The sequence below is a fragment of the Pteronotus mesoamericanus genome, unplaced genomic scaffold (genome assembly GCF_021234165.1).
Source record: "Pteronotus mesoamericanus isolate MK-2021 breed Mesoamerican mustached bat unplaced genomic scaffold, CSHL_Meso_final scaffold_174, whole genome shotgun sequence".
Taxonomy (NCBI): Eukaryota; Metazoa; Chordata; class Mammalia; order Chiroptera; family Mormoopidae; genus Pteronotus; species Pteronotus mesoamericanus.
Genome location: NW_026555309.1, coordinates 1,751,045 through 1,775,829, shown reverse-complemented (window position 1 = coordinate 1,775,829; position 24,785 = coordinate 1,751,045). Strand labels below are relative to the sequence as shown.

Below are 24,785 nucleotides of genomic sequence, written 5' to 3'. Positions count from 1 at the left end.
TAACTAAGTTTCCTGCATTTATTGAGGTGATCATTTTTTTTCTTCTTTATTCTGTTAGTGCGAATTATATTGATTGATTTTTCAATGTTAAACCAAACTTGTATTCGTGGGATAAATCCAACTTTATCATAATGTACTTATCCTTTTCATGTTTGGTTGGCATTGCTTTGCTAATATTTTCTAAAGGATTTTTGCATCTCTGTTCATGGGAGATGTTGCTCTGTAAATCTTTCTGTATTTGTCAGCACTTGCTATTGCCAGAGGATTGCCAATATTATTAACCTGTTCAAAGAACCAACTTTTGGCTTAATGATTTTTCTTTACTTTTCCACTTTACATAAAATTGACTTCCACTCTTATGATTTCCTTCCTTCAGCTTACTTTGGGTTTAACATTTTTGCATATCTGCTCTCCAGTCCTGACCTGGCTTTCTGCTCCTCTGAAGATCTCTCTTCACCCGTCAGCCCTTCTGCAATAGGTTGCTCCTCCTGCCACTCAGCTGTTGGCCCTTTCGTTTAGATTTCTTTACATCTTCACCTTTCTGATAGTCTTTTTAAAAAATAATGAGGGTTGTGTAGCTTATCTAGATGGTTTTTGCTGTTAGTGTGAGAGTTGAGAGGTTTCCTTTACATCCTAACTGGAAGTGGAAGACTGCCCCTGTATCCTTTTGTTTTGTTACTTATGAGGGAGATTTATTTTTAACCCAGTTATTTATGTAATTTCCTTAAAATATTGATTATTTGCTTGTTCCCCCCTCTAAATTCTTTTAATTAGTAAAACAATAAGACAATGGATTTTTTTTTTGACTGTTAGAATAATTTACAAGGGAGTAGTAGAGAAATCATCTTGGATTGGTTTTACTGCAGTAAAGCCACAAAAGAATGTACAGTTGACACTTGAATAACATGGGAGTTAAGGGTAACAATCCCCTGTGTAGTCAAAAATCCACATATAATTTTTGATTCCCCCAAACCTTAACTGCTAATAGCTACCGATGACCTTACTGATAACAGTCAATTAATATTTACTTTGTATGTTATATGTATTATATACTATATCCTTACAACAAAGTAAGCTAGAGAAAAGGAAATGTTATTAAGAAAATCATAAGAAAGAGAAAATACATTTACAGTATTTATTGAAAAAAATCCTCATGTAAGCAGACCCTCACAATTCAAACTGTGTTGTTCATGGGTAACTGTACTTAGGAACTGAATTCAAGTAATTATAATTGTGTATTTGTTTTTTTAAATTTATTTTAGAGAGAGGAAGAGGGGGAGAAAGAGAGGGAGAGAAACATCAATGTGTGGTTCCCTGTCCCGTGCCCGCTGTCGGGGACCCGGCCTGCAACCCAGGCATGTGCCCTGACTGGGAATCGAACTGGTGACCCTATGGTTCACAGGCCGGTGCTTAATCTACTGAGCCACACCAGCCAATGTTGTAGTTGTGTATTTATAGCCTTATAAATTGTGGTGTGAAATAAATGCTGCCTGTGCAAAAAATGGCTTATATGACTATAAAAGGTCTTAATGACACAAAAATAGAAAATGTTGTTAATTTAAGAATAGTTTCAATGTCAATTTATTTTGGAAGGAATAAGAGTTGAGCCGAAGGGTTACTTGGCATCACCTACTTACCTATCTTCCCTTCTGCAATACATAACCTCACCTTTTTTTTAAAAACTGAATTTTCTTTATACCATTTAAAAGAATGTCAGTTTTCTTTAAGCAACCAATTGATATTGCCATTTATTTTGTATTGAATCAGTGTTTAGACAAATTTTATGCAAAGCCATATTGTAACTCTTAAAGTTAAACCAGAAAGTAGATAAATTTTTGAATTTTTTTTCCTGAAAATTATCAGATTCCAAAGTGTTTCTGAGAAGCTGCACATGGAATGCAAAGCAGAAATGGTGACCCCTCTGGTGACAAATCCTGGACACGTGTGCATTACTGACACCAACCTGTACTTTCAGCCCCTCAATGGGTACCCGGTAAGTGAAGACCGCAGGGTCGGGTGGAGAGCTCCCTTAGCACTGGGATACGCACCTGTGCTCCTTTTCCTGTGAACTTGACTCACATTTTAGAGAGGATCAAAATTCCCTCCCCGCCCCCTCCATATCATCTGTGTCTTTAACAGTGTCTCCCTGTGTAATCCTAAGGAATCTGAGTTTGAGCTCTCCTTCTCAGTTTTTATTTTGGGGTCACTCGTTCTCAATGCTGTGAAAAGAAACCCTGCACCTCCCAATTTTAGCTAAGGATCATGAGAGTTTTATACCTTTCTATTCAGAGGCACTTCTGAAAGAGACAAATGAAATATACTATAACTAAGAAGAAACATGTTTATGTGTACACATCACCTATGTTGCTACTTGTTTTTCCTTTTTTACCAACGAAATCAGTAGGATCTGAATCTTTCCCCCAAAAAGCAGTTTGAAGTGGTCCTCGCCCAGCTAGTGCAGAGATGCATGCAGAGATGTTGCAACTGGGCAGCTGCGGGGCTCCTTCTGTGATGGTGGAGCCAGTCCCAGTAAAGATAAACTCAGATATCTACACTGAACCACGTGAAGATGTGTTATTTATCTAGATCTGGCCCCTTTGGGGCATGGTTCATTAAAATTACAGAAATCCTAATGTACTTTGATGGTGCCATTGGAGCATTTGTCAGGAGAGCTTAAAGAACAGGAGTATTTTCCGCCAGAGAAGGCTACCCCCTGGAAATTTGCCAGGCTGGTCAGTCATTGTATGTCACTCAAACTTCTAATACTTGTGTTGAGTGAGAGATGATGCTATAATAACTCCAACCACCAGGTGGTGGGGCACACTTGCCGAACCCTCCAGTAGAAGCAATGCACACATTGCTGCTGGGCATTCGGTAGTGATGTAATAAATCGGCTTGACCACTAGTGTTACTCTGGCTTGGGATCCAAAACTGTTTGGAAAAATATTTGAGTATGTGCCATAGCTTCAGGATTGATATCTATGAGCATTGATATCTCCCACTCAGAAATAGGAAAATGAACTTGTCACTGTTTAGCCAATCTCATTGCCTTTTCTAACCTCATTCCTCCTACTAGCATTTTAAGGTTCTAAAGAAGCAAGAAAATTGCCCTCCTCATAAAGAAAAAGATTAGAGGCCCTGCTTTATGCTATAATTGTCTGTGAGCCTTAATACACTATAGTTTTTAAGGAGACAAAAGAGTCTGTACTGAGCAAACCATTGCTCTATAAAAGAATAGCATAATTCCTGAGAAGTTATCTATACCAATCCTTTAATATTCCATATCACTCAACAGCCTTGCGATTATGTGAAAGATGAATGCATTACCATATTTTTTCGGTACCTAATAGAGGTAGGGAGACTTGTCTAAGGTCATAAAGTAAAAAAGGGCAGACTAGAATATAAAACCCAGATATACCTTGTTTAAGGTCTCCCTTTCCAATTGTTCACTTTGTAACATACCAGGAATGCAAGATTTGGTCATTTTTTTCTGCATTCTGATACTAAAGATCAGCTTTTAGTTGTGTCAGAATGTTGACGTGTGAGATTGTCTTTTTACTTTTCCAGAAACCTGTGGTCCAAATAACACTGCAAGATGTCCGTCGCATTTACAAAAGGAGACACGGCCTCATGCCTTTGGTGAGTTCAAGTAGAATGTCAGTTCTAGGTGAATGATTGTCCTATTTTCAGTTTAACCAGTAGTTTATTAACTTATAAACACTTACGGCATGTCTGAAAAATATATGTTGTACTGTAAGCAAGTGGACTCTAAGTCCTGCTACTCTTTCTTTTGGATGAGCTAGAAATTCATAAAGGAATAACTCCTTTCTCTGCATAAGAGGTCGGTTGTGAAATTGTTTTTAGCTCCAAGAGCAAGAGGGATAAGGGTGCTCTGCCTTGAGTTTTTCATTCCTGTGTTCTCAGAGTTTCTAGGTTTATGCAGGGATAATGTATGCAGAATAATCCAGTGTGACTTGCCACCATCTGTTCAGAGCAGCTAGGTCTCAGAGTAAAATTGGGAAGCTAGTACAAAATTAACTCTTCTTGGGAACTGTAGTATCTTCACAGTTAGTTTACATTAAATTAGCCCTCAGCTTGGTAAGTGAGAGAAATGAATAAAATAACCAATTAAATCACATGGGCAATTCTTCCCACCATTCCCCTTAGTAAGCATGTTAGTCTCACATCTGACCTTGGAAACCAACCCCTATAAGGTGTGATTCCAAGGTGCTTTAATTTAACATCAGTACAAACTCATTTGCTCTCCTTTGAAGATTAACCTGGTAGGATTACAAAATCACTGTGGAATTTTAAGCCCCTCATTTTTGTTTCTAGTTTGTAAACTTACCTGTTCTTCTACCTGTTTAACTTAAAAGGCTACTCTTCATTTCTAGTACTAATAGAGGATTATGGAAATGTATTATTAAAAATCTCCTCCTTTGGATGTAAAAATACAGTCAGAAAAAGCAAAGAAATTGACATTAACTGTCTTGTGTCTTGAGCAATTTACGTACAATATTTTGTTATCATGACTATACCTGTGAGGTAGATGAGGTCCTATTTTATAAAGAAATTGAGATTCTAAGAGTTAATTTCCTCTGTTCTTTACCTTAACTGGTAAATGGTGAAAGCCTGTATTTGAACAAAGGACAACTCTGCTTTTGTCATCTCTTCATCTGTTCCTGTCCTATCTCAGCCTTACCAACACAAGTCACTAAGTTCACAGTTTTCTTAAGAATAACTGCAAGTTATTAGTTGAATTCTTATTATTAGTTTGTTAGATTGACATAATTAATTATAAAAGAAAGATAAGCCCTTGCTGGTGTGGCTCAGTGGATTGAGCCCCGGCCTGAGAAACAAAGGGTTGCTTGGTTCAATTCTTACTCACGGCACATGCCTGGGTTGCAGGCGAGGTCCCCAGTAGGGGGTGTGTGAGAGGCAACCACACATTGATGTTTCTCTCCCTCTCTCTTTCCGCTCTCTCTAAAAATACATAATAAAATCTTTAAAATAGAATAAACATTTGTATTTGAAGAAGGTATGTGAAGACATGGATCAGCCAGTTTTGAATTCCAAAATACTAAATTCACAGAAGCTTTTATCAATAAAAATATTCACCCAAAAGAGATTTTATAAAATTTACAGATACAAGTCTTATTCTTGGGAAATTTATATATATTTATATGTGTTTGCATCACTGAATCAAATTTATACCTGAAAAATATGAATACAAGGCCTACAAGTAAAAATATAGATGTTCAACTGGAGGTTTTTGTAATTGTGTAGCTTATATAGCAATTGCAAGATTAATAAAATGCTATTTGCTTTATTTTTTTCTTTCTGAGTTTATAGGGCTTGGAAGTGTTTTGCACAGAAGATGATCTGTGTTCTGACATCTACCTGAAGTTCTATGACCCTCAAGATAGAGATGACCTCTATTTTTATATTGCCACGTATCTAGGTGTGGTGCTCACCTTTCATTTAACTATTCATATGAAGGTAGTTTAACTACTAAGTAACTGGGCTAGAATATAAGAGAATAAAAAAGAAAAATGTTATATCTAGAATCATCTCTCTGTGGCTCTACTTCTTATTTTCTTATTAGTAACTATGGTTGGCAAGATAGCATTTTAAAAACTAAGGGAAATATAAATGAATTTTGGTAATAGTTCACTTCAGTTGTACATTTTAAAAACTCTTGATAAATATATTTAATTTTTTTTTGTATTTTAACAACATATAAGTTGAATGGATTATAAAGACTCTACCTAATTATTTTTATGTCCAGTCATGCCTTGCATTAGTTCATGAAAAAACCAAGATTCAATTTCTTAATGAAAGACAGTGAGTTAGCCAGTCATATGTTTATGATCATTAACTGTGGCCTTAATCATGAAGCTAGAAAAAAAATACAAAAGGAACACATGAACCTCTCAGCTCAATGTAGTACCTATGGGACTAAATTTGCTTTTAATTAGTATTTCCTCAGTCTTCCATGTAAATTTTAATACCTTTATTAGGGAGAACACCTGCATTTTTCTTTTCAAACATAAATATATTAAGTTATATGGCTGAATGATTTAATTCATGGTTACAAATTTGCCAGATGACTAGAATAGAATGATTTTTAAAAATAAATTTTAGGATTATATTAATACCATCTTAATTTTGTTTGCTGTTCTGGTGTACAGTGAAGCCATTAATGAGCTATATAGTGAAATACTCCCTTCAGAATGAAATTTTTCCTCCAGTAATAGTTTATTTTCAGTAAGGAATATATCTTATTTTACAGTAGGTTTAGAGTTTATGTTTTTTCTTCTCACATTAAGCTATTCAGTTTAACTTAATGCATAAGTAAATACAGATTTGGTATAAGTTTACTGTTATCTCCTGCCCCCAGTTTAATTTTTTTTCCAATTCAATTTTCTGACTATAATAAGATTTCAACAAAAATACTCAGCTTTCATGGTGAGTCCTAAAATTTCAAGCCAGAAACTTGCCATGACCTAAAAAGTCTGTCTTCTATAAAGCTGATCATTTTCTTTGTGTTTATTTCTAAGATTGTTCAGAATTTCTCTGAGGTGTTCTGAGAGTTGAAAATGAGGAGAGTAGGTTTTTTTGATTTTTAAAGCCCTTTCCTAGTATCTGATTAGAGAAGAAACTCGGTAAAAGTAAATAAGAATAAATGTTGAATCAGTACATGAGTTAGATAAGTTGTTCAATGCGGCCAATAAAAAGTTTGAAAGCAGAAGTTTTTGAACAAAATAGAAGAGTTGAATCATTTTATATCTCTGAAAAGAGAGGCATCATTGGTGTAACGTAATCTGTGGTTCCAGTTTCCTGAGGTATTTCTGGGGGTGATCTTTGTGGTTCTACAGTAGTTTGCAAAATCATGTCTTCCTGTCAAATACCTTTCTTCTCAGTAACAATTTTCTTATTCCTCACATGAATAAATAGTATAGTCATTGACAAATTAACAGTAGTACACCTCTTCCAGATCTGAAAGAAAACTCAAAGATTATTCTGTTTGGATTTCATAAAAAATGAAGAAAATAAGCTTTTAAAAATGGTCATAGCTTCTTAAAGGCATTAAAACTTAAGTGCATTTGGAAAGATTCTTTGTTAGTTATTATCAACTATATATAATATTGTAAATATTAAATATCATTATGAATATTTATATATTTGCTCCATACTTTTTTTATGTGTTTTATATCATATATTTCATATATATGATATATTTTATAGTATATATTTAATAATTTTCCCTCCTGGATCTTTAAGACTTCATACTTAAGGGAACAGCTGTTTAGTGAAAACGAACTGTGCCCTTTTGTTTTTCATAAAATATATTTTTCAAAAATGTGTGGAAGGGACTATAAAGTGTCCAGTGTTTACATGCCAAGGATGATTTAGCCAACATTTGCCAGGTTCAGTGGTGACCTTGTGGGCCCTGTCCTCCTCAGAGCATCACGTCGCAGAGCGCACGGCCGAGAGCTATATGTTGCAGTGGCAGCGCGGCCACCTTTCCAACTACCAGTACCTGCTGCACCTCAACAACCTAGCCGACCGCAGCTGCAATGACCTGTCCCAGTACCCCGTGTTTCCATGGATAATCAACGATTATTGCAGTTCACAATTGGGTAAATGACACAAAGCTAAGTTTTTAAAGGACAGAAAAAAATACTGTTGTAGAATTACAATGCAACCTGTGAACAGATTAGAACCCATTTTGACTTTATTACTAAAGATTGCCAATTTTCATTTCAAGATACTGGATGAGTGTTATATAAATTATATGTGTTTTATATGTTTTCTCCACTGTCTCTTAATTTTTTTAATCCAAAAAAAAGTGCTCACATACTTCTTAAAGGACATGCCCAGATAATATGTGTATAATTTGAAATCATATTATCATTACTATCTATAAGTACCAAGTTTTAAAATACTGTAGTTTTTCACTTTGAAAATTATCTCAGATTATCCTATTTTTAAATCTATGTTAAAAATGTGATTACCAAACTAATAACTATTAATTATAGGACATTTCGAATGTACTAAAATATTTTAAAAAGTAAATGAGATAAAAATCATCAAAAATTACATTACTGGGGGTGGCCATTTTAATTTTGTGGTATAAGTATTTCTCTCAAATTATTTTAACAAAAATAGTGGTTGTATTATGATTTTATTTTGTAATACTTTTAAATTATATATTGTGAAGAATAAATTACTTTTGACAAATCACTTATTGAACCCTTATACTTGAAAGAGATTAACAGATTTTCTAGGAATCTAATCATTTATTTCTCTGGTAATATTCAGGTCTTAGTTCTCAAATTATTCTATTATTACAGAATAATGTATTCCCTGCAATTCAAACTTAAAAAGTAAATCTTAATAGAAGAAAAATGGCTTTTAAGATATGTGTGGAGTCTTTTGTTATTTTACTTGGAATATAGTTTTTTGTCAGTAGGACTTTTTTTAAAGAGATCTATATTCATGGTGTTTTCAAATCATTCTTGAATGGCTGTGCTAAATTAAAGCTCAAGTTCTCACCTTTTGACAGCTGTATAAATAACTGTCATAAGTACTATATAATTTTAATGGATCTGTCTCAGTTTTTAAAAAACTTTATTTTGTGGAAGTAAATATGTGAATCAGTTCAGGGATGTAATGTTATTAAGTATAAGTGTTGCTTGCTTTATTTATTCTAATTAACTAGTTATTAAAATGTATTTATTTATATAGATCTGTCAAATCCCGGAACCTTCCGGGATCTTAGTAAGCCAGTAGGAGCCCTAAATAAGGAGCGGCTGGAGAGACTACTGGTACGTGGATTTAAGGGTTCTTAATCTATAAGGAAATTCCCGAGCCATGCCTATGTTTTTAGAGTAACTGAAACTCATTTAATCAAGATTTATGGGAAATACGTCCAGAGTGATGATGTTTTTGTTTCTTTTTTTCTTACTCCCCTCCCCTTCTGCCTGTTGCCTTACCCCATGAGTTTAGCTGCTCACCATTTGCATTTTTTGCCTACAACTCAGGAAGTAGGAAGCTGACCTGATTACAAATTTACTAATTTATTTTCATGAAGGTGCTCTCTTGTAAATTGCACAAGAGATTAAAATCCCTTCTATTCAATCCAGCCTCAACGTTGTTACCGCCGTGCCAAGAAAACCAAAATACTTAACCACAGGAATGGTGTGTTTATTCACAGATTTTTCCCCCTCTTTTTATCTTTCCTTTTCTTATTTAAGAAATAAATTAAGGGATATATGTATGCATGCCATGATTTCTTTTAGGCTTTTACTACTTAAGTCAGTTGTTATTTTCATAGCCAATGCTTAGTAGTATTCTTTCCTGCATATTGTAGACACGCTACCAGGAGATGCCAGACCCAAAATTCATGTATGGCAGTCACTACTCTTCCCCGGGTTATGTGCTGTTTTATCTTGTCAGGATTGGTAAGGTTCTTTATCGATACCCAAGGCAATGTTATTTCATGTGGATTCTTCAGTAAATCTATATCTCATTAACGCTGATTTTTCCCCTCTAGCACCAGAGTACATGCTGTGCCTACAGAATGGAAGATTTGACAATGCAGATAGAATGTTCAACAGGTTTGACATAAATGCCTCACCTACCATTTTTAAAACTTCCTATTCATATATGCACAGTGTGTTTGTTTCGAAAAATTATATATGATCACAAATGTAAAGATATGCAAAAAATCACTAATTCTATCTATTCCTTTCAGTCCTTTTCTAGTCATGTGTGTATGTGTGTGAGTAAATGTGAGAACGTACTTTAAATTCAGTTTTTTGTCATGCCTTTTGTAGCCTCATATTAGATCTTGATGTTTTTCTGTATTATTAGATGTTTTTCAAAACAGTGTCATTTTTAAAATTACTGTATCAAATCCTAATGTGTGACAGAATATATTTTAACTATTTCTGTATTGTTGGACATTTAGACTGTTTCCAACATTTCATTTTTCTAAATAACTCTGCTATGAATTGAATACAGTTCCCTGTGGGTGTGTAAATATGTAACTTTTTAATTATAAAAGTAATATTTCTTTACCGGAAAAATATGAGAAAATGGAGAAATTAAAATTTACTTGGCACCTAACCATGCCGAGATATTATTCATTGTTAATCTTTGGTCTGTGTCTTTCCAATCTTTTTTTAAGCTCTATACATGTTTATTCATAAGTCCTTTTTGAGATGGGCTATTAAAATAGTTTTGCTAATTGTTTAGTGTTTAAGCACTTGCTTCCACTGAGCCTTCGATGAGGCCGTACGTGCTGATGTCCATGGCATGGACTCGGAGGCTGTCGGTCTGGGCCATGTTCTGACTTCACGTTCACTCCCACATGAGCCCAGACATGCATCTGGGTGTTTTGAGAATTTGAATTAATGAGAGAAATGAGTTAATATAGATAAAATGTAGAACCGTACCCTAGGTGCAGAGAAAGCTCTGTGGTTGCTGTGTCTATACCCTAGAATTAAAATCAGTTTAACTTTTTTTATATATTTAGTATTGCAGAAACTTGGAAAAACTGTTTGGATGGAGCCACAGATTTTAAAGAGGTAAGCAGTTTAAAAAGCTAATGATTCACTGGGCTGGTGGTCTCTAACTGCTTTAACAAAGGTTTGTTGCTGTTCTTTTTTTTTTTCTCCCCTCCCTGGAACTTTCAGTTGATTCCAGAATTCTATGGTGATGACATCAGCTTCTTAGTCAATAGTCTGAAACTGGATTTGGGGAAGAGACAAGGAGGGCAGATGGTAGATGATGTGGAACTTCCACCTTGGGCACAGAGTGAGTACCACCTTGAAGGTGTTGCATTGTAGGCATTCTTTTCCTAATTGTGCAATTTCACTATTAACTATTTAGTTCTGTAAATTTTTAAAAAATGTATCAAGTATCATTTGTGAAAATACTTGCTCCACAAAATTTGTTTTATATGATGGGGGCAAAAACTTCATTAAGAAATATGTCTCTTGCTTCTCCTAGAAGCTTTATCTACATGTGTATAGATGAAAGAAATGAGAGGAAATAAGATGGACACTGTCATGTTTTGATTGAGTCTAATCTAATAGGTCCTGAGGACTTTCTCCAGAAAAGCAAAGATGCACTGGAAAGCAATTATGTGTCAGAGCACCTTCATGAGTGGATTGACCTAATATTTGGCTACAAGCAAAAAGGAAGTGAGGCTGTTGGGGCATATAACGGTATGTAATAGTCACTGTAAGTTCATTTAGTATTTGAAAAAAACAAAACTAACCCCCAAAAAAACCGAAATGAGGGCAGAGCAGTCAAGGTTATTTCTTCAGCAGAAGCATCTTGTATCAGCAAAGAGTGCCTACTGACTCAGTTACCTTCAATTAGATACTAAGTAACAGAGGAGGAAGTACTTAGCCCTAAAGAACATCTATTTCACCATGATCCCAAGAGGTCTTTTTTCTAAAGTCTTCTCATTTTAGCTTGTACTCTCTCTATCTCATTAAATAATTTCAATTAAAATTCAATCAGAGCAGCCCTGGCCAGTGTGGTTCAGTTTGTTGGAACATCATCCTATAAACTGATAGATAGCGGGTTCGATTCCCAATCAGGGCACATAGCTAGGTTGCAGGTTTGGTCCCCATCCAGAGTGCACATGAGAGGCAACTGATCAGTGTTTCTCTTTCATAGATGTTTCTCTTCCTCTCTCCCTTCCCTTCTCTCTAAAGTCAACAGGAATGTCCTCAGGTGAGGATTAAAAAAAAAAAAAAAGCTCAATCAGAACATGATAGGTCAGTGACTTCAATTGCAATGAAGGGCCCCAGAGTTTCATTTTCGTGGAGCTGAAAGAAACGAGCAGTAATGGACCTCATCTTCAGTTTCAGTTTTTACCTACCTCCAGGTTTCTCAGATGGCAAGGAAGGGAGCTGGAGGTTCAGGCTTGATTTCCCACACAGCTGAGCAGTAGGCAGGGTGGCTATGCTTCCCCTCAGGAGAAAAATAAGGCTGACTTGAGAAAGACACTGAGATGTAGGTCATCTTGCCCGCCAATTAGATTTCTGCTAAGCAAAAGATAATAAATCAAATTGATACTGACTGAAATTTGATATCATTATTCTTTTTTGCAAAGTGAAAATCAATTTCTTTGAATAAAAGTTTAAAGTTGTTACTAGGTTTTAAAATTCTGAGCAGAGTGTATATTGCAACTCAACAGTACATCTTTCATGGTGTTTTACCTCTCTCTTTTCAGTATTTCATCCTCTGACCTATGAAGGAGGTGTAGACTTGAACAGGTACTTATGTCTTTAAGGATCTTCCACTTGAGTTACAAAGTACCTCTTTAAATGATTAATGCACTTATTTAATAATGTTAAGGTATGGAAAAATTACAACTAATTATATCTTGTTTTTACTACTATGTGAGTTACTGAGCCTCAGAAAGTTTTCCAAAAATCTGTGATAAGATTTAGACAATCCTGCTGTTCGTATTTGAAAGTTAATCTTTCTCCTGTTGATCTGTATTACTTGAAATGTGTGCTTTCAAGAAACTTGAACCTAGTGGCTCATGGCATTGTTTGCGTTCTGTCCTAAAGCATCGAAGATCCGGACGAGAAAGTGGCCATGCTAACCCAAATCTTGGAATTTGGGCAGACACCAAAACAGCTCTTTGTGACACCACATCCTCGAAGGATCGCTCCCAAGTTTAAAAGTTTGTCCCAGACCTCCAGTCATAATGCTTCCATACCAGATTCTCCAGGTAAATTTGCAAAGATAAAAAATGTGAGCACCTCTTGTTTTTCTTTAAGGTGTTCCTGACAGTTCTGAAGAAGAGATGAAACAAACTGTTGTGCTGCTTAGAGATGACTGTTTTACCATCTTATCATGGTTCTCCTGAAAGAAAAAAAGTTTTTGTTGTTATTTTGTTCATTTTTCATTATTGACTTTAAAGGAAACCAGGTTACTTTTATTTTCTGGTAATCTGAAACCTGGCAGTATTTTTATTATTGTTATGGTTCTGTTTCTTTTCTGTGCTTTTCCAAGCTGGTGTTTGATTCTTAGTTATTCCCTTTTTATTGACATTCCCTGGCCATGGCTGCTTTAAAAGTCACCCTCCGCCCCACTCTTTCCCCAAAATTACTTCCTCCATCTCCAATTCCTTCCCTGCCCTATAGACCTTGAATTCAAGGTACTCTGTTTTCTTTACTTGATTGTATTTTCTTAATCATTTGACAAACATTTACTAATTATCTCTTCTGTGCCAGGCATATGTTAGGTGTCAAAATGAACTTGACGCTGTTCTCACATCTAGTATTTGGAAAGGGTGCTATGTACCCATACTTTCTTCCAGTTATCTATGTTTTACGTTTCACGTAAGACAGCCTCCAACCCACCAGCTCGTAGGAGTTTGACACTATGGAACTTTGGAGGCAAAATCACTTGATTTCTTATTATCTCCACTTCTGCTGTCGGTTCCAAGCACATTCAGACTTCTTAAGCACACATGGCTGAGCGTGCTCTCAAGTGTGAAGGGATAGCTCACCGAAGTCACATGACCCAGGGCTGGCTGGGAGTGCTTCTCTAAAAGAACCCCAGAGGGCTAAGTCATAAAGACCATAGGGTTATCTCGTGATGCCTCTTAAACCCGTATTTTGCTTACTCACCAAGCCCGTACCACTGTCTTGTGATTATTTTAAAGAGTTCCAGGCTTTTTTTAAAACAAGTGAAGGGATTACTTAGCTAGTCCTGTCCGGGAGCACTTGGGGTAATTGCTTTCATTTCTGCTTTCTCCCTCTCAAAACCAAAACAAAACTGCAGCATTCTTAGGGAAACATCAGATGTTTGCATAGATTGCTGACGAGGAAATGGTTCTTCAGGCTTGTATTCTTGAAGTTCTTAATTTAGAGAACAAGTGAAAACTTTGCAAACATTGATAAAAGTATAAAAATGTTCCAGTATTTAAATATACTTTTGAATCATTCTCCAAATGATTTTTATTTTATTTAGATTATACACCTTATTATTTTTTCTTGACTAACATGGAGCCAACTAACAAGTATATTTCAAAACTATTATATTTTGGTGGGATACTTTGTTTTCTTGGTTGTTTGATTTTAATAGAAAATATTGTGACTCTGATGGTTGTTGTCTGATGCTTGTTAGCAAGTTAGTTGACTCACTTAGCAGTAATTTAATGTAGTCTCTCCAGGTGAAGAGTCCTTTGAAGACCTGACTGAGGAAAGCAAAACACTGGCCTGGAATAACATCGCAAAACTGCAGTTACACGAGCAATATAAGATCCACAAAGAGTAAGACTGTCTCTGTGCTGTCCTTGTAGAAGTTGGGGTCTTGGCCTGGCGTGAAACTGTTTTAAGCTGAGTCAAGGGGGAAGTTCTCTTTCAGTGTCATCTTGATTGTTTTTTATCTCCCCAGAATGTCCATAGTGATCGGCCACCTGAGGTCAATGTGGCAAAGGAACTTTTGGTACAAAACAGATTTGTGTCGGTCTACCATGTTGTCATTTCTGTAGTAGGCCATTTTAGAATTTTAAAAATAATACCTATACTTCCAAGACATTGAGCTTGCTGTTGGACCTAGAGGGGTTATGAGTGTTTGTTGCCTTCTGCTATTAAGGACATTTTTATACTTTGGTAGAAAGACTGGAGGAGCACTGGTCACCTGATCATCCTGTTACAGGTGGGGGAACACAGCCCAGAGACAAGGCTCGATGTCCTGCTCCACAGCCGTGGACATCCTGTCTGACATTTTGATATCATGTATACCATTTGGTCATGGGTGAAACAGAACATGCTGGCCTCCTTTAGATCAGTGGTTTAAAATCAGAACACGGCCTCTGGAAAGGAATGCATAGTTCCTCCCTATTCATTGTAACAGTGGCCTTCTCTCAAATTCTCTACGTGGCATGTAGCAAGGGACCTTGTCATCCAAGGCAGTGAAGACATGATTGAACCTTTAACAAGGCGTGCTAGAACCAGACAGTGGTATCATCGTTGCACAGGTGCTAGGTAAACTCGATTCACTAATGAAGCAGGTGAAGTGACTGTAAAGCGTTTCAGTCATTTTGGGTGATAGTCAAATAAAGGGGAATCGAAGGAGAAGCATTAGTAGTTTTCCAATTGTCAGAAATGTATTCAACTTCAAACGAGAAAGCTAGGGGAGCGAGAGTGGGAATGTTTTCTGGCCACAGGTGTTACCAAGCACAAAATTAGAAGTTGCCAAGTGGTGATTTGGTAATGGCAGCTTTTATGCGGGACAGATCCAGCAGACAAGCTGTGAAGAAAACAATTACAAAAGATTGTTAAAATTAAGTCAAGAACTTGAAAGAGACCAGTGTCCTAGTGCATGATTGATGGTAATTCACAAAACTTTGTTTTTAAACAGGGCGGTTACGGGCATAGCAGTCTCTTGTAATGGATCGTCAGTTTTTACAACCTCACAAGGTATGTTTTCCCACCTGAAAAATGGGTTCCCTAGAGTCACTTCATCCACGTTTCTTGACTCTCAGTCAAGGACTGTACTTGCATGTGCTGCCCCCACATAAAATAAACTTTGAGCAATAATTTTGTGGTATATCACATACAATTTTATTGTTGTTTGCCAAAAACAATTATGAGAAATGCCTTTCTGCTGCTGAGGTTTACCAGAATTTAAAGGGAAGGACTGAAAAAACTTGTTTCCCATCTTCTCGCTTGGGAGGAGCCTTTCTCACAGCCGCTGGAGGCGCATCTACCCTCCGGTGCGTGGGCAAGTGGAGAACGGGAAGGAGGGCTGGAGCCGCTGTGTCAGACAGACGTAGGGCACGACGGCCTGGTGCTTGTTAGCACATGGAAATGCAGATTTGCTGTTATGGTTTTCATTCTTGTCACTCAGGATGTATTCAAGGTGTTTAATGTAGCATTTAGCTTGAAATCTAATTCCTACATTGTTAATATGCTTTTGCATTATCAAAATTACGAGAAACCCTGCAATGGCTTGATGATATGACTTGTAATCATTATATTTGAATGACACATTATGATTTAACCATTTTGATCTTTAAAAAGGATTAAGCAAAAAGCATCTCTTGCTATACACAACATTGCTTTTCCTGGCAGTCTATACAGTATGTGATTAGTTAAAGCATGTGTTGTCCTGTTATGTTCAAAACATGGTGACAGGTACTCTGGAAGGTGTGGAGATGAAAAGAGTAATGTGTTAGCTCCCCTGCTTAGGCTTTAAGACAGCTGATTCTGGCCAAGCCAGTAGCTGACTGTTCTGAGTCTATTTATTCTTCAGTCTTTCTCATATGAAATTATATTTTTCATCCATTAAGTTAGGAAATAATGCTATCCAAGTAAACACTTCCAGGGGTAAATCAGTTACTACTGTCAGATTATGTAATCATGGTTTATGATCTGTAGCATGTCATTCCTTTCTCTTTCAAATACAGTCTCAGATTTCATAAAACAGAATTTCCCACAAAGCATAGAAAATGATTCTACTATAGACCAAAGGAAGTGACTGTGCAGGACATACACTGGGTCGTGCTGGCGTCACCGACACGAGGCTCTGGGAGAAGGAAGCAGTCCATGTTTTACCAGGATTTCCACCTGCCAAGTTTGTCAACATTGTCACACAGACAAAATGCTTTGCCTTAAGCAAAGCCTGTGTTCTTAGCTGGATTTGCCTGACATGGTTCATTAAATCCTTCAGCTTGTTGTACTTGTATGACCTTGTAAATCATGAGCATCAAAGCTTTAAACCTCTGAGGCTTATTAATTATTATGTTGCTTCTTTATGAATTTGCCAAATAAAGGGGAGATTTTGTTTTTCTTAAGTGACAAGCTTTTATATTTTTGTTTTTTATCACACATAGTAATTCATATTAGTGATTTATACGTATCCTGATAACTACCCTAAAGTTACATTTCTTCCTCAGATAGGCTGTGTCTGTTTAGGTATGTGGGCATGACAGGAACCCATCACGTAGGAGACTAGCTCTTCCCCATCTGTGACATGATCACCTCTAGTACAGGGAGGGAACGTTTGTTTTCAAGAAAAGCATCTTTACATCGCAGGCGGGCTTATGGTTTTCTATAGGATACCCCAAATTAATAAGCTTAAGTAGGCTTTGTGGTAAATACTCAGAATTAAAAAGTCATTCTTTGGAACCAAAGCAAGGTTGGGAAGAATATCAGAGTGAATTGTACCCCTCAGGGAGATGTTCAGGTGATACTGTATTCATTCTTCTGTTTCTGTTTTCAAGCTAATTTGGGAAGATGTTTTATTTAAACTCATGTTTGTAAAGACTCAAGACTTCTGTGTGTTGGTGTTGCAATAATTAAATTGAAATATTAAATTTTACTATACAAAAGAATTATTAAAAGCTCATCCTGACCTTTATTTATCATGTTGTATGTTTGGAAATGTTACATATTTCAAATATGGGATGTTTGGACCACATTGTAATTTGCAAGTCTTGGTTTTTAAAAGGTTCGGTACACTTCTAAAACTTCTGTTAGGCAGGGAAATTAAAAGGTTGGACATTTTAATCCCAACTTTATTATTCTGTAGAAAGTTAGCAATTCACTTCCATAAACGCTAATTCAGTACAGGTATCGCACCAAAATTGGGCTATTGGTTAAAAAAAACAACTTTTATATTGCCACAATTTGGGGGGTTTTTAAATATTTAAACTCGCTATTTTACTCTTCTCATTTTTTTTTAAAGATTTACTTCTTCATTCATTTATTTTAGATTTTATTTACTTATCTTTAGAGAGAGGGGAAAGGAGGGAGAAAGAGAGGGAGAGAAACATCTGTGTGTAAAAGATACGTGGGCTGGTTGCCTCTCACAGGCCCCCACCTGGGGACCTGGCCCACAACCCAGGCATGTGCCCTGATGGGAATCAGACCAGTGACCTGTTGGTTCACAGGCCGGCACTCAGTCCACTGAGCTCCACCAGCCAGGCTATTTTACTCCTCTTTAACTTTAGCTTATAGCAGTTATACACTAAACTCTGTTCGCTCATGCTGAAATGTCACCTGTATCTGGACTGGATTTTAAACTGATTACCTTGTCAGGGAATTAACAGACCCTAGAGTCTTGATGTTAGATGGAGGAGTTAGGTCACCTCGCCCCATTTACCACCCAGTGCATTCAGGAACGTGCTGCCTGCAGCCTTCTTTGCCATTTCTAGCAGTCAGGAAATTGTTCTTACATGGTCGCCTTCTCATTATTAAATTAGATTCCACCTTGAAGATGTTTTCTAAAGAATCCAAAATGCTACAAAGAAGTATATCATTTTCAAATATGGTGAGTTCATTTTAATTTTAAATCATTATATGCATGATATATATGCATTATATGCATGATGTATACACGTGCATATAATGATGTTTCTCTCAAAACAATTGGGTTTATTTCTGTGTGGTATTGACAGAATGCCTTAGTTAGATTATTTATAAATTAAGGTTAAAATTTTTTAAAGTTGCCTCATTCTAATATGTGATTTCATTTGTAACCTAAAAAATTTGAACTGCTGTTACCCTGTAGAATTCTCCTTAATAAATCTTTACATTTTCAAACTGTCAGATTAATGTGTATATGCTACTTAAATAACTTACGCATTTCTGAATTGGTAGGATACCTAATACTAGAAAACCAATGATTCTGAAAAAGCACATTTTATTTTTAATGTAAGTCACCCAAAAGATTCTGAAACTCCCTAAAGAATTTTGGAAGTTTTCCTTACGCACATAAGTCTGTAATCCTGAAACTGTGCTTGCATCCCTGAGGATAATCACTAGCACGCCCTCCCCAGTGATTTCCTCCGGTGTTCCTGGCAGTTCCTCCAGCCAGGGAAGTGAGGGAGGCCTTCCAGAGCCCCCGAACAGCATCAGGCGAGGCCCTTGTACACTTGACATACTTTGACCTTCCTACAAGTGGGAGGAAACAAGGCATCTGGAATTAGCCAGTTGAAAAAAACTTTATAAATATCAGAAGGTTTACATAAACAGAATTTGAGCATTAATTTGGGGGGATCTCATAAGATAGTTTTACCACGTTAGGGACTTACTATTACACATTATTAATGTTGAATCATTTTTATTTCAGGCCTTATCATCATGTTTACTTTTACCAGGAGATGCCACTGTCATAAGTTCTTCATGGGATAATAATGTGTAAGTACCTGTGCATGCTTCCTTGTAATTCCACATGCATATCACTACCTTTGTGGATGCAGAGCAGTAAAGGACAGAATCTTCCATTACCAGGACCCTATGCCTTTTAAATGTTTTTTAAAAAGGAACAAATATTAGATGAGGGTATTTCTGTTGGATTTGAATATGATTATTTAAATCTAATAATTTTTCCAGTTGAACTCTATATTTCCCTAAATTTTAAATTTAAATGAAAACACAGATGAGCCAGACATGGAAATTTCTAGTTTTAAATTAAAATTTTCAGTATTTTGGTTTCCTAACATGAGAACAAGTAATTTATAATTGTAATGGGCCTTAGTAAGTATAACATTAAACAGCATAATGTTTCTTGAATATGTGTTTAAGAGTCTTAAAATTAAGCTGAACGCTGTTTTAATAGTTCTCATTATCTTTTATGTTAGCTATTTTTATTCCATAGCATTTGGAAGATGCCAAGACACATTAATGGGACATGATGATGCTGTTAGTAAGATCTGTTGGCATGACAACAGGCTGTATTCTGCATCGTGGGATTCTACAGTGAAGGTTTACTTAATATTTCTAACTTACAATGCTTGTCTAGTAAAAATATTGTAAGCCATTAAACTACCTGTTAACCTGTCCAATCACTATTTTTCACAAAGTGTGGGATATATAAGGATATTGAATATTATTGCTTTTTTAATGTGTACACTTCTCAGTATAACAGGAAGTTTTCGTGATTTTTCTACTGTGTGTTCAACTGACAGTTAAATGATCTGGGGTTCATTAGACAGCAATTAAGGAGAAATGGACAGTAGCAACCCTTTTTATCGAACACAATTGGAACTAGCAATTTATCCGTTAATCAGAAAATGTCAAGTTCAAGTGGGGAATCATTAAAAGATGATGGATTTTATTGCAAGATAAACATACAAATGCACATTCATTCACTGTTCTATTGCTGTAGGACCATATATATACATCATCTTCATTTCCATTCTGTATTTGTGTAAAAAGAAATCAAAATCCTAAAACCATTAGAATTCCTTCAAAAGTTTTCAAGATTTTTCCCCCATTCTTGTAGGTAAGTTTCTTACCTACACCTTTAGTAATTTTTGTGGTAGTCTTTTCAAAACATTAATAAACACTGCAACATTCATATTCCTTAGTTTGCACAATACTTAAATCCCATAATTACAACAGCAAGTGCAAGGGATAGAAACAGACACAAGTCCAAACAGTCGCCTCTCGATAAGCACAGGATGACAGGAATAAAGGCACATGCACTGTAGAAGAGGAACCAGAGCATTTAGGCAGCTCATTTGCTGACAAGTATGTTCAATGGAAGTTGGTCAAGAGAGTTCTTCTTTAATGTATTAGAAACGCTTTTATATTACACCTTTGTAAATATCTTCTGCATTATGTTCCCATTCTAGGTGTGGTCTGGTATTCCTGCAGAAATGACAGGCACCAAAAGACACCAGTTTGACATGCTGGCTGAGCTGGAACATGATGTCAGTGTGAGTACCAGCAACAAAAGCACACAAAACCTGAGCTTCAAAGTCCAGGGGTTTGGGGGGAAATCTTGGTTTTACTTTAAGTGTTTATGACCTTTTGCTTTGTGTTATTTTGCTTATTGGAGGTCACAGGCTAGCTCTCAGTTCTTTTCTTTGAGTTGACTCTTTGGGTTCCCAAGTCTACTTCGTCTTGTTTTCTTCTGTTTGCTACTTCCCTGAGCACGACATTGACTATTTGGGTATCCTCAGACTTCTGGGGGCAACAAGATGTGACCCATTGTCTTTCATGTTTTCTGACACAGAAGGTAGAAGGGACCATCTGTCTAGGATGATGCACAGCCACAGCTGAGGACACTGACCTGATATTTGGATGGCCCAAGTGTGTGCAGCCTGGGGCAAACCCAGGGCCAGCACCTGGTACCTTTCACATGTTGTTTCCACTGGGTCCCACTGCTGCATCTTAGGCTGTAGCTCACAGTACTGCCTGTTCTCTGAGGTTGGGAAGTGATGCCTAGTTTTGCATGGTCAACAGATGAACTGAAGTTGAGAGATATTTATTCAGTATATAATTCAAGATGGATATACAGGTATAACCTTGAGACCCCTTCCCCTTCTCCCAAATCCCTAAAACAGTCGCCAATTTGCTGTTGTTGAAACACTATCAACAGTTTGCTGTTGTGAGTTCACTATCTATGCAGTTAGGCAAGGTTAGGCTATTTTAAAACAGCATTACATTTCCAACAGCAATACTCATCTTATTCACTAGCATATAAAGAATTTTGTTTTTAAATAAGTTGTCATCCAGTAGGTGATGTTGAAATACATCTGCATTAACTGCACCACTACAGTGTACCACAGAGTTTAATCTGTATCATTACATCTACTTATTTGAACTAGCCTAGGGAAACAGAGCTTATGACCATAATTCTAAATGGGGTACTTATGTTTTCTTCCTTAGGTAGACACAATCAGTTTGAACGCTGCAAGCACACTGTTGGTTTCAGGCACCAGAGAAGGCACGGTGACCATTTGGGACCTCACAACGGCCACGGTACTGCACCAGGTTCCATGCCATTCAGGGATTGTGTGTGACACTGCTTTTAGCCCAGGTAGTATTATCCTTTTTAATACAGATGATACTGGGGGGATTGGAATTTTTACTTTGAAATAAATAATAATGTAAAGAGAAAAACACTTGGCTGTTGAAAGAGGCTTTGCCTGTGGCTAAACCTGCTTCATGGCAGAACACAGTGTACTTGCGGCATTTGTACCTAGTAGAAAAAGTGTATTGGATATTATTCTTTATTCCTCAACTCACTGAAGAAAGTAATTTATAAGATGTAAATGAACTCACACCAAATGGTCATCAGCCCGGTGTCTTAGAAACAAAAGGATGTCTTCCCCGCCTCCCCCGCTGAGTTAATTTGAGCCAAACTGACGACAGATGCTGGGGAGCAAAATCTCAAATGTTCCAAAACAGGAGCATTTCAAGGAGAAGGATAATCATTGGTTAACTAAAACTAGCAACTCAAGGAAAACTGAATATTAGGCCACTGGATTCAGAAACAAAATCTCAGAATAACCAAAAACACTCTGCAGCTGTAACCCATATCCGTTTCACCTCACGTTACAGACAGTCGCCACGTCCTCAGCACAGGAGAAGATGGCTGCTTAAATGTAATAGATGTGCAGACAGGAACACTTATCTCCTCTATGACTTCAGACGAGCCTCAGAGGTATATTTTGGGGGGTTACTAGTGGTAAAGACATTTACACACAAGTTCATGATCATGCCTTTGGGCTTGCTTTGGCCAGTGTAATGTAGTCATTCCTTCATGACGAATGATGAAATGATTATTTCTAAATCACTCTTGCAGGTGCTTTATCTGGGATGGAAATACTGTTTTATCTGGAAGTCAGTCTGGTGAACTGCTTGTTTGGGACCTTCTTGGAGGAAAAATCAGTGAGAAAATACAGGGCCATAATGGTAAAGAGTTATTTGGTTGACTGACCTCTCTCCCTAAAATACTGAACTCAAACCTGCTTTCTCAGAAGTCTTTGCCACAGCAATCAGACAAGAAAGAGAAATAAAGACATCTTTATTGGAAAGGAAGTAAAACTATTATTATTTGAAGATAACATACTATATGTAAAGACTCCTGAAGAGTCCACAAAAAAACTATTGAAACTTATAAATGAATTCAGGGAACATACTCTTCTCAAGCAGAAAACACCCCCATGTGCCCTCCACGCTGTAAACATTCCCCTCCAGCATCCTGACTGGCTAAGTGGCCTGCATTTCTTGGGTCCTTCAGGATTTAGATTTATGTTGACAGACACCAAAAAGGAAGTTTTTACATTAAGTTCCATGTAGAGAATTAAAAACAATAGCAAAAGTTTTAATAGTTCAATACAGTTTTTAAAAAAGTATGGAAGTAACGAATTACAGTGAACAAGGCTAAGTCGCCTTCCCAGCATTGTCCCACTTCCCAGCACCTCCCACCTCTGTTCCTTGGAGGGGGGGTTTCCCTCTAAGTCTTTAGAGGGTGGTTTTCCCAGTTTGAGTCCTTGGATGTGTGTCCTCTTATTGTTGAGTGGGTGTATTTGCACGTGTATATAATTGTTCTGTCATTTCCCCCCCCTTAATAGTATCTCTTAGAGATTTACTATATTTGCATAGTTTCCTCCTGATCATTCGGAGCAGGGGTGTCCAACCTTTTGGCATCTCTGGGCCACACTGGAAGAAAAAGAGCTGTCTGGGGCCACACATTAAATACACACGTACTAATGAAAGCGGATGAGCAAAAAGAAAAAAAAAGGTTTTAAGTAAATTTTCAATTTTGTGTTGGGCCACATTCATAGCCATCCTAGGCCACATGCGACCTGCAGGTTGAACACCCCTGATGGAGCATTTATGGCTTTTAATTCTTCTAGTATTTAGTTACCAGTCTCTGCTACCTTCCCACTGTGAACAGTAACTTCTCACCTTCATCTCTCCTGTCACTCAGTTTTGTATGGTTCTTAATTTTATAGCGATGTGTCCATGCCTTTTTCTACCCAACTTACTACCTTTAACATTTGTACTCCTTCCAATAGAAATGCTTATAATTCAGCGTATTTACACCAATTCCCTACCTTCTCCATCATCTGCTTCCTGACTTTTGTTAGCGGTACATATTTGCATTCTGCTCTGCATCCCTAATTCCCAGTCGTTTTATCTTTACATTTAAATGGTTTCGTCTTTCCAAGTTCCTTGTACCAAGCAGTTTTTAATTTCTAAAGATTTTATCATAGATAAGACAGTGTAGTACTTAATAGTACTTAATAGTGCGTCTTGGGGACCTCCTGGTCAGCTCCCTCCCTAACCACAATGCCTCTTTCTCTTAGGTGCTGTGACGTGTATATGGATGAACGAACAGTGTAGCAGTATCATCACAGGAGGGAAAGACAGACAAATTATGTTCTGGAAATTACAGTATTAAGTGCCTTTTTCTCCCCTGAATATTAAATTGAACTCTAATGTATTTTTAAACCAAACTTTTAAATGAACTGGTGAATGTGCAATGATAATAATTGGAAGTTTTACCACGTAAGAAATTTGTGGTTTTAAACTTTCTACATGATGGTAACTTCATTGAAACTATTAGTTGCCATCTTCGAAGGCAGTTACATTTCTAAAGCAGAATATTATCCATCCCAGTATGCTGATCATCAGAAGACAGGTTTGAGTGGCAGGGAGTACCTAAGAGATGCTCAACTGGGCTGGGGAAAATTTTCAGAAAGCACTTAACAATACAGAATTTTCCAAGAAAATGTGCAGTAGATGATACTATTTCTGAGTCACTCAATTTTGTCTTCATGATCTACACAATTGCTGCCCGTTGGGTTTTTGGGTATTTATGTTTTCATGGAGTGGTTACTTTCTATAACCTACTGTCCTCAGATTCTAAGAACCTGGGGAAGGATTAGTTCTTGTAACAGTTGCTGTATATAGGAATGGTTTATTTCATTGTAGCTATTAAACATTCATCTTTTCTAAACATTAAAAATATTTTTCTGTAATTAAACCAGTTTTCAT

The 24,785-nt window shown here is 36.8% G+C and overlaps 1 protein-coding gene across 2 annotated transcripts in view; it reads left to right on the top strand.

The window, feature by feature from the left end:
• Window positions 1-24,532, top strand: part of NSMAF (neutral sphingomyelinase activation associated factor) — a 57,624-nt gene extending 33,092 nt beyond the window's left edge. Inside the window, exons 10-31 of one of the 2 annotated variants that reach the window (XM_054590157.1) lie at window positions 1,864-1,993; window positions 3,568-3,639; window positions 5,353-5,461; window positions 7,467-7,643; window positions 8,752-8,831; window positions 9,377-9,467; window positions 9,560-9,623; window positions 10,544-10,595; window positions 10,704-10,824; window positions 11,106-11,237; window positions 12,257-12,299; window positions 12,600-12,763; window positions 14,213-14,312; window positions 15,406-15,464; window positions 18,251-18,318; window positions 19,120-19,187; window positions 19,631-19,754; window positions 20,627-20,710; window positions 21,666-21,816; window positions 22,341-22,443; window positions 22,585-22,694; window positions 24,095-24,532. In XM_054590157.1, coding sequence (XP_054446132.1) covers window positions 1,864-1,993; window positions 3,568-3,639; window positions 5,353-5,461; window positions 7,467-7,643; window positions 8,752-8,831; window positions 9,377-9,467; window positions 9,560-9,623; window positions 10,544-10,595; window positions 10,704-10,824; window positions 11,106-11,237; window positions 12,257-12,299; window positions 12,600-12,763; window positions 14,213-14,312; window positions 15,406-15,464; window positions 18,251-18,318; window positions 19,120-19,187; window positions 19,631-19,754; window positions 20,627-20,710; window positions 21,666-21,816; window positions 22,341-22,443; window positions 22,585-22,694; window positions 24,095-24,189 — 2,197 coding nt within the window. In that variant the 3' untranslated portion in view covers window positions 24,190-24,532. Of the gene's footprint in view, window positions 1-1,863; window positions 1,994-3,567; window positions 3,640-5,352; window positions 5,462-7,466; window positions 7,644-8,751; window positions 8,832-9,376; window positions 9,468-9,559; window positions 9,624-10,543; window positions 10,596-10,703; window positions 10,825-11,105; window positions 11,238-12,256; window positions 12,300-12,599; window positions 12,764-14,203; window positions 14,313-15,405; window positions 15,465-18,250; window positions 18,319-19,119; window positions 19,188-19,630; window positions 19,755-20,626; window positions 20,711-21,665; window positions 21,817-22,340; window positions 22,444-22,584; window positions 22,695-24,094 lie in introns of both variants that reach the window. The other variant, XM_054590156.1, reaches the window with a different exon arrangement.
• Window positions 24,533-24,785: the final 253 nt, after the last annotated feature.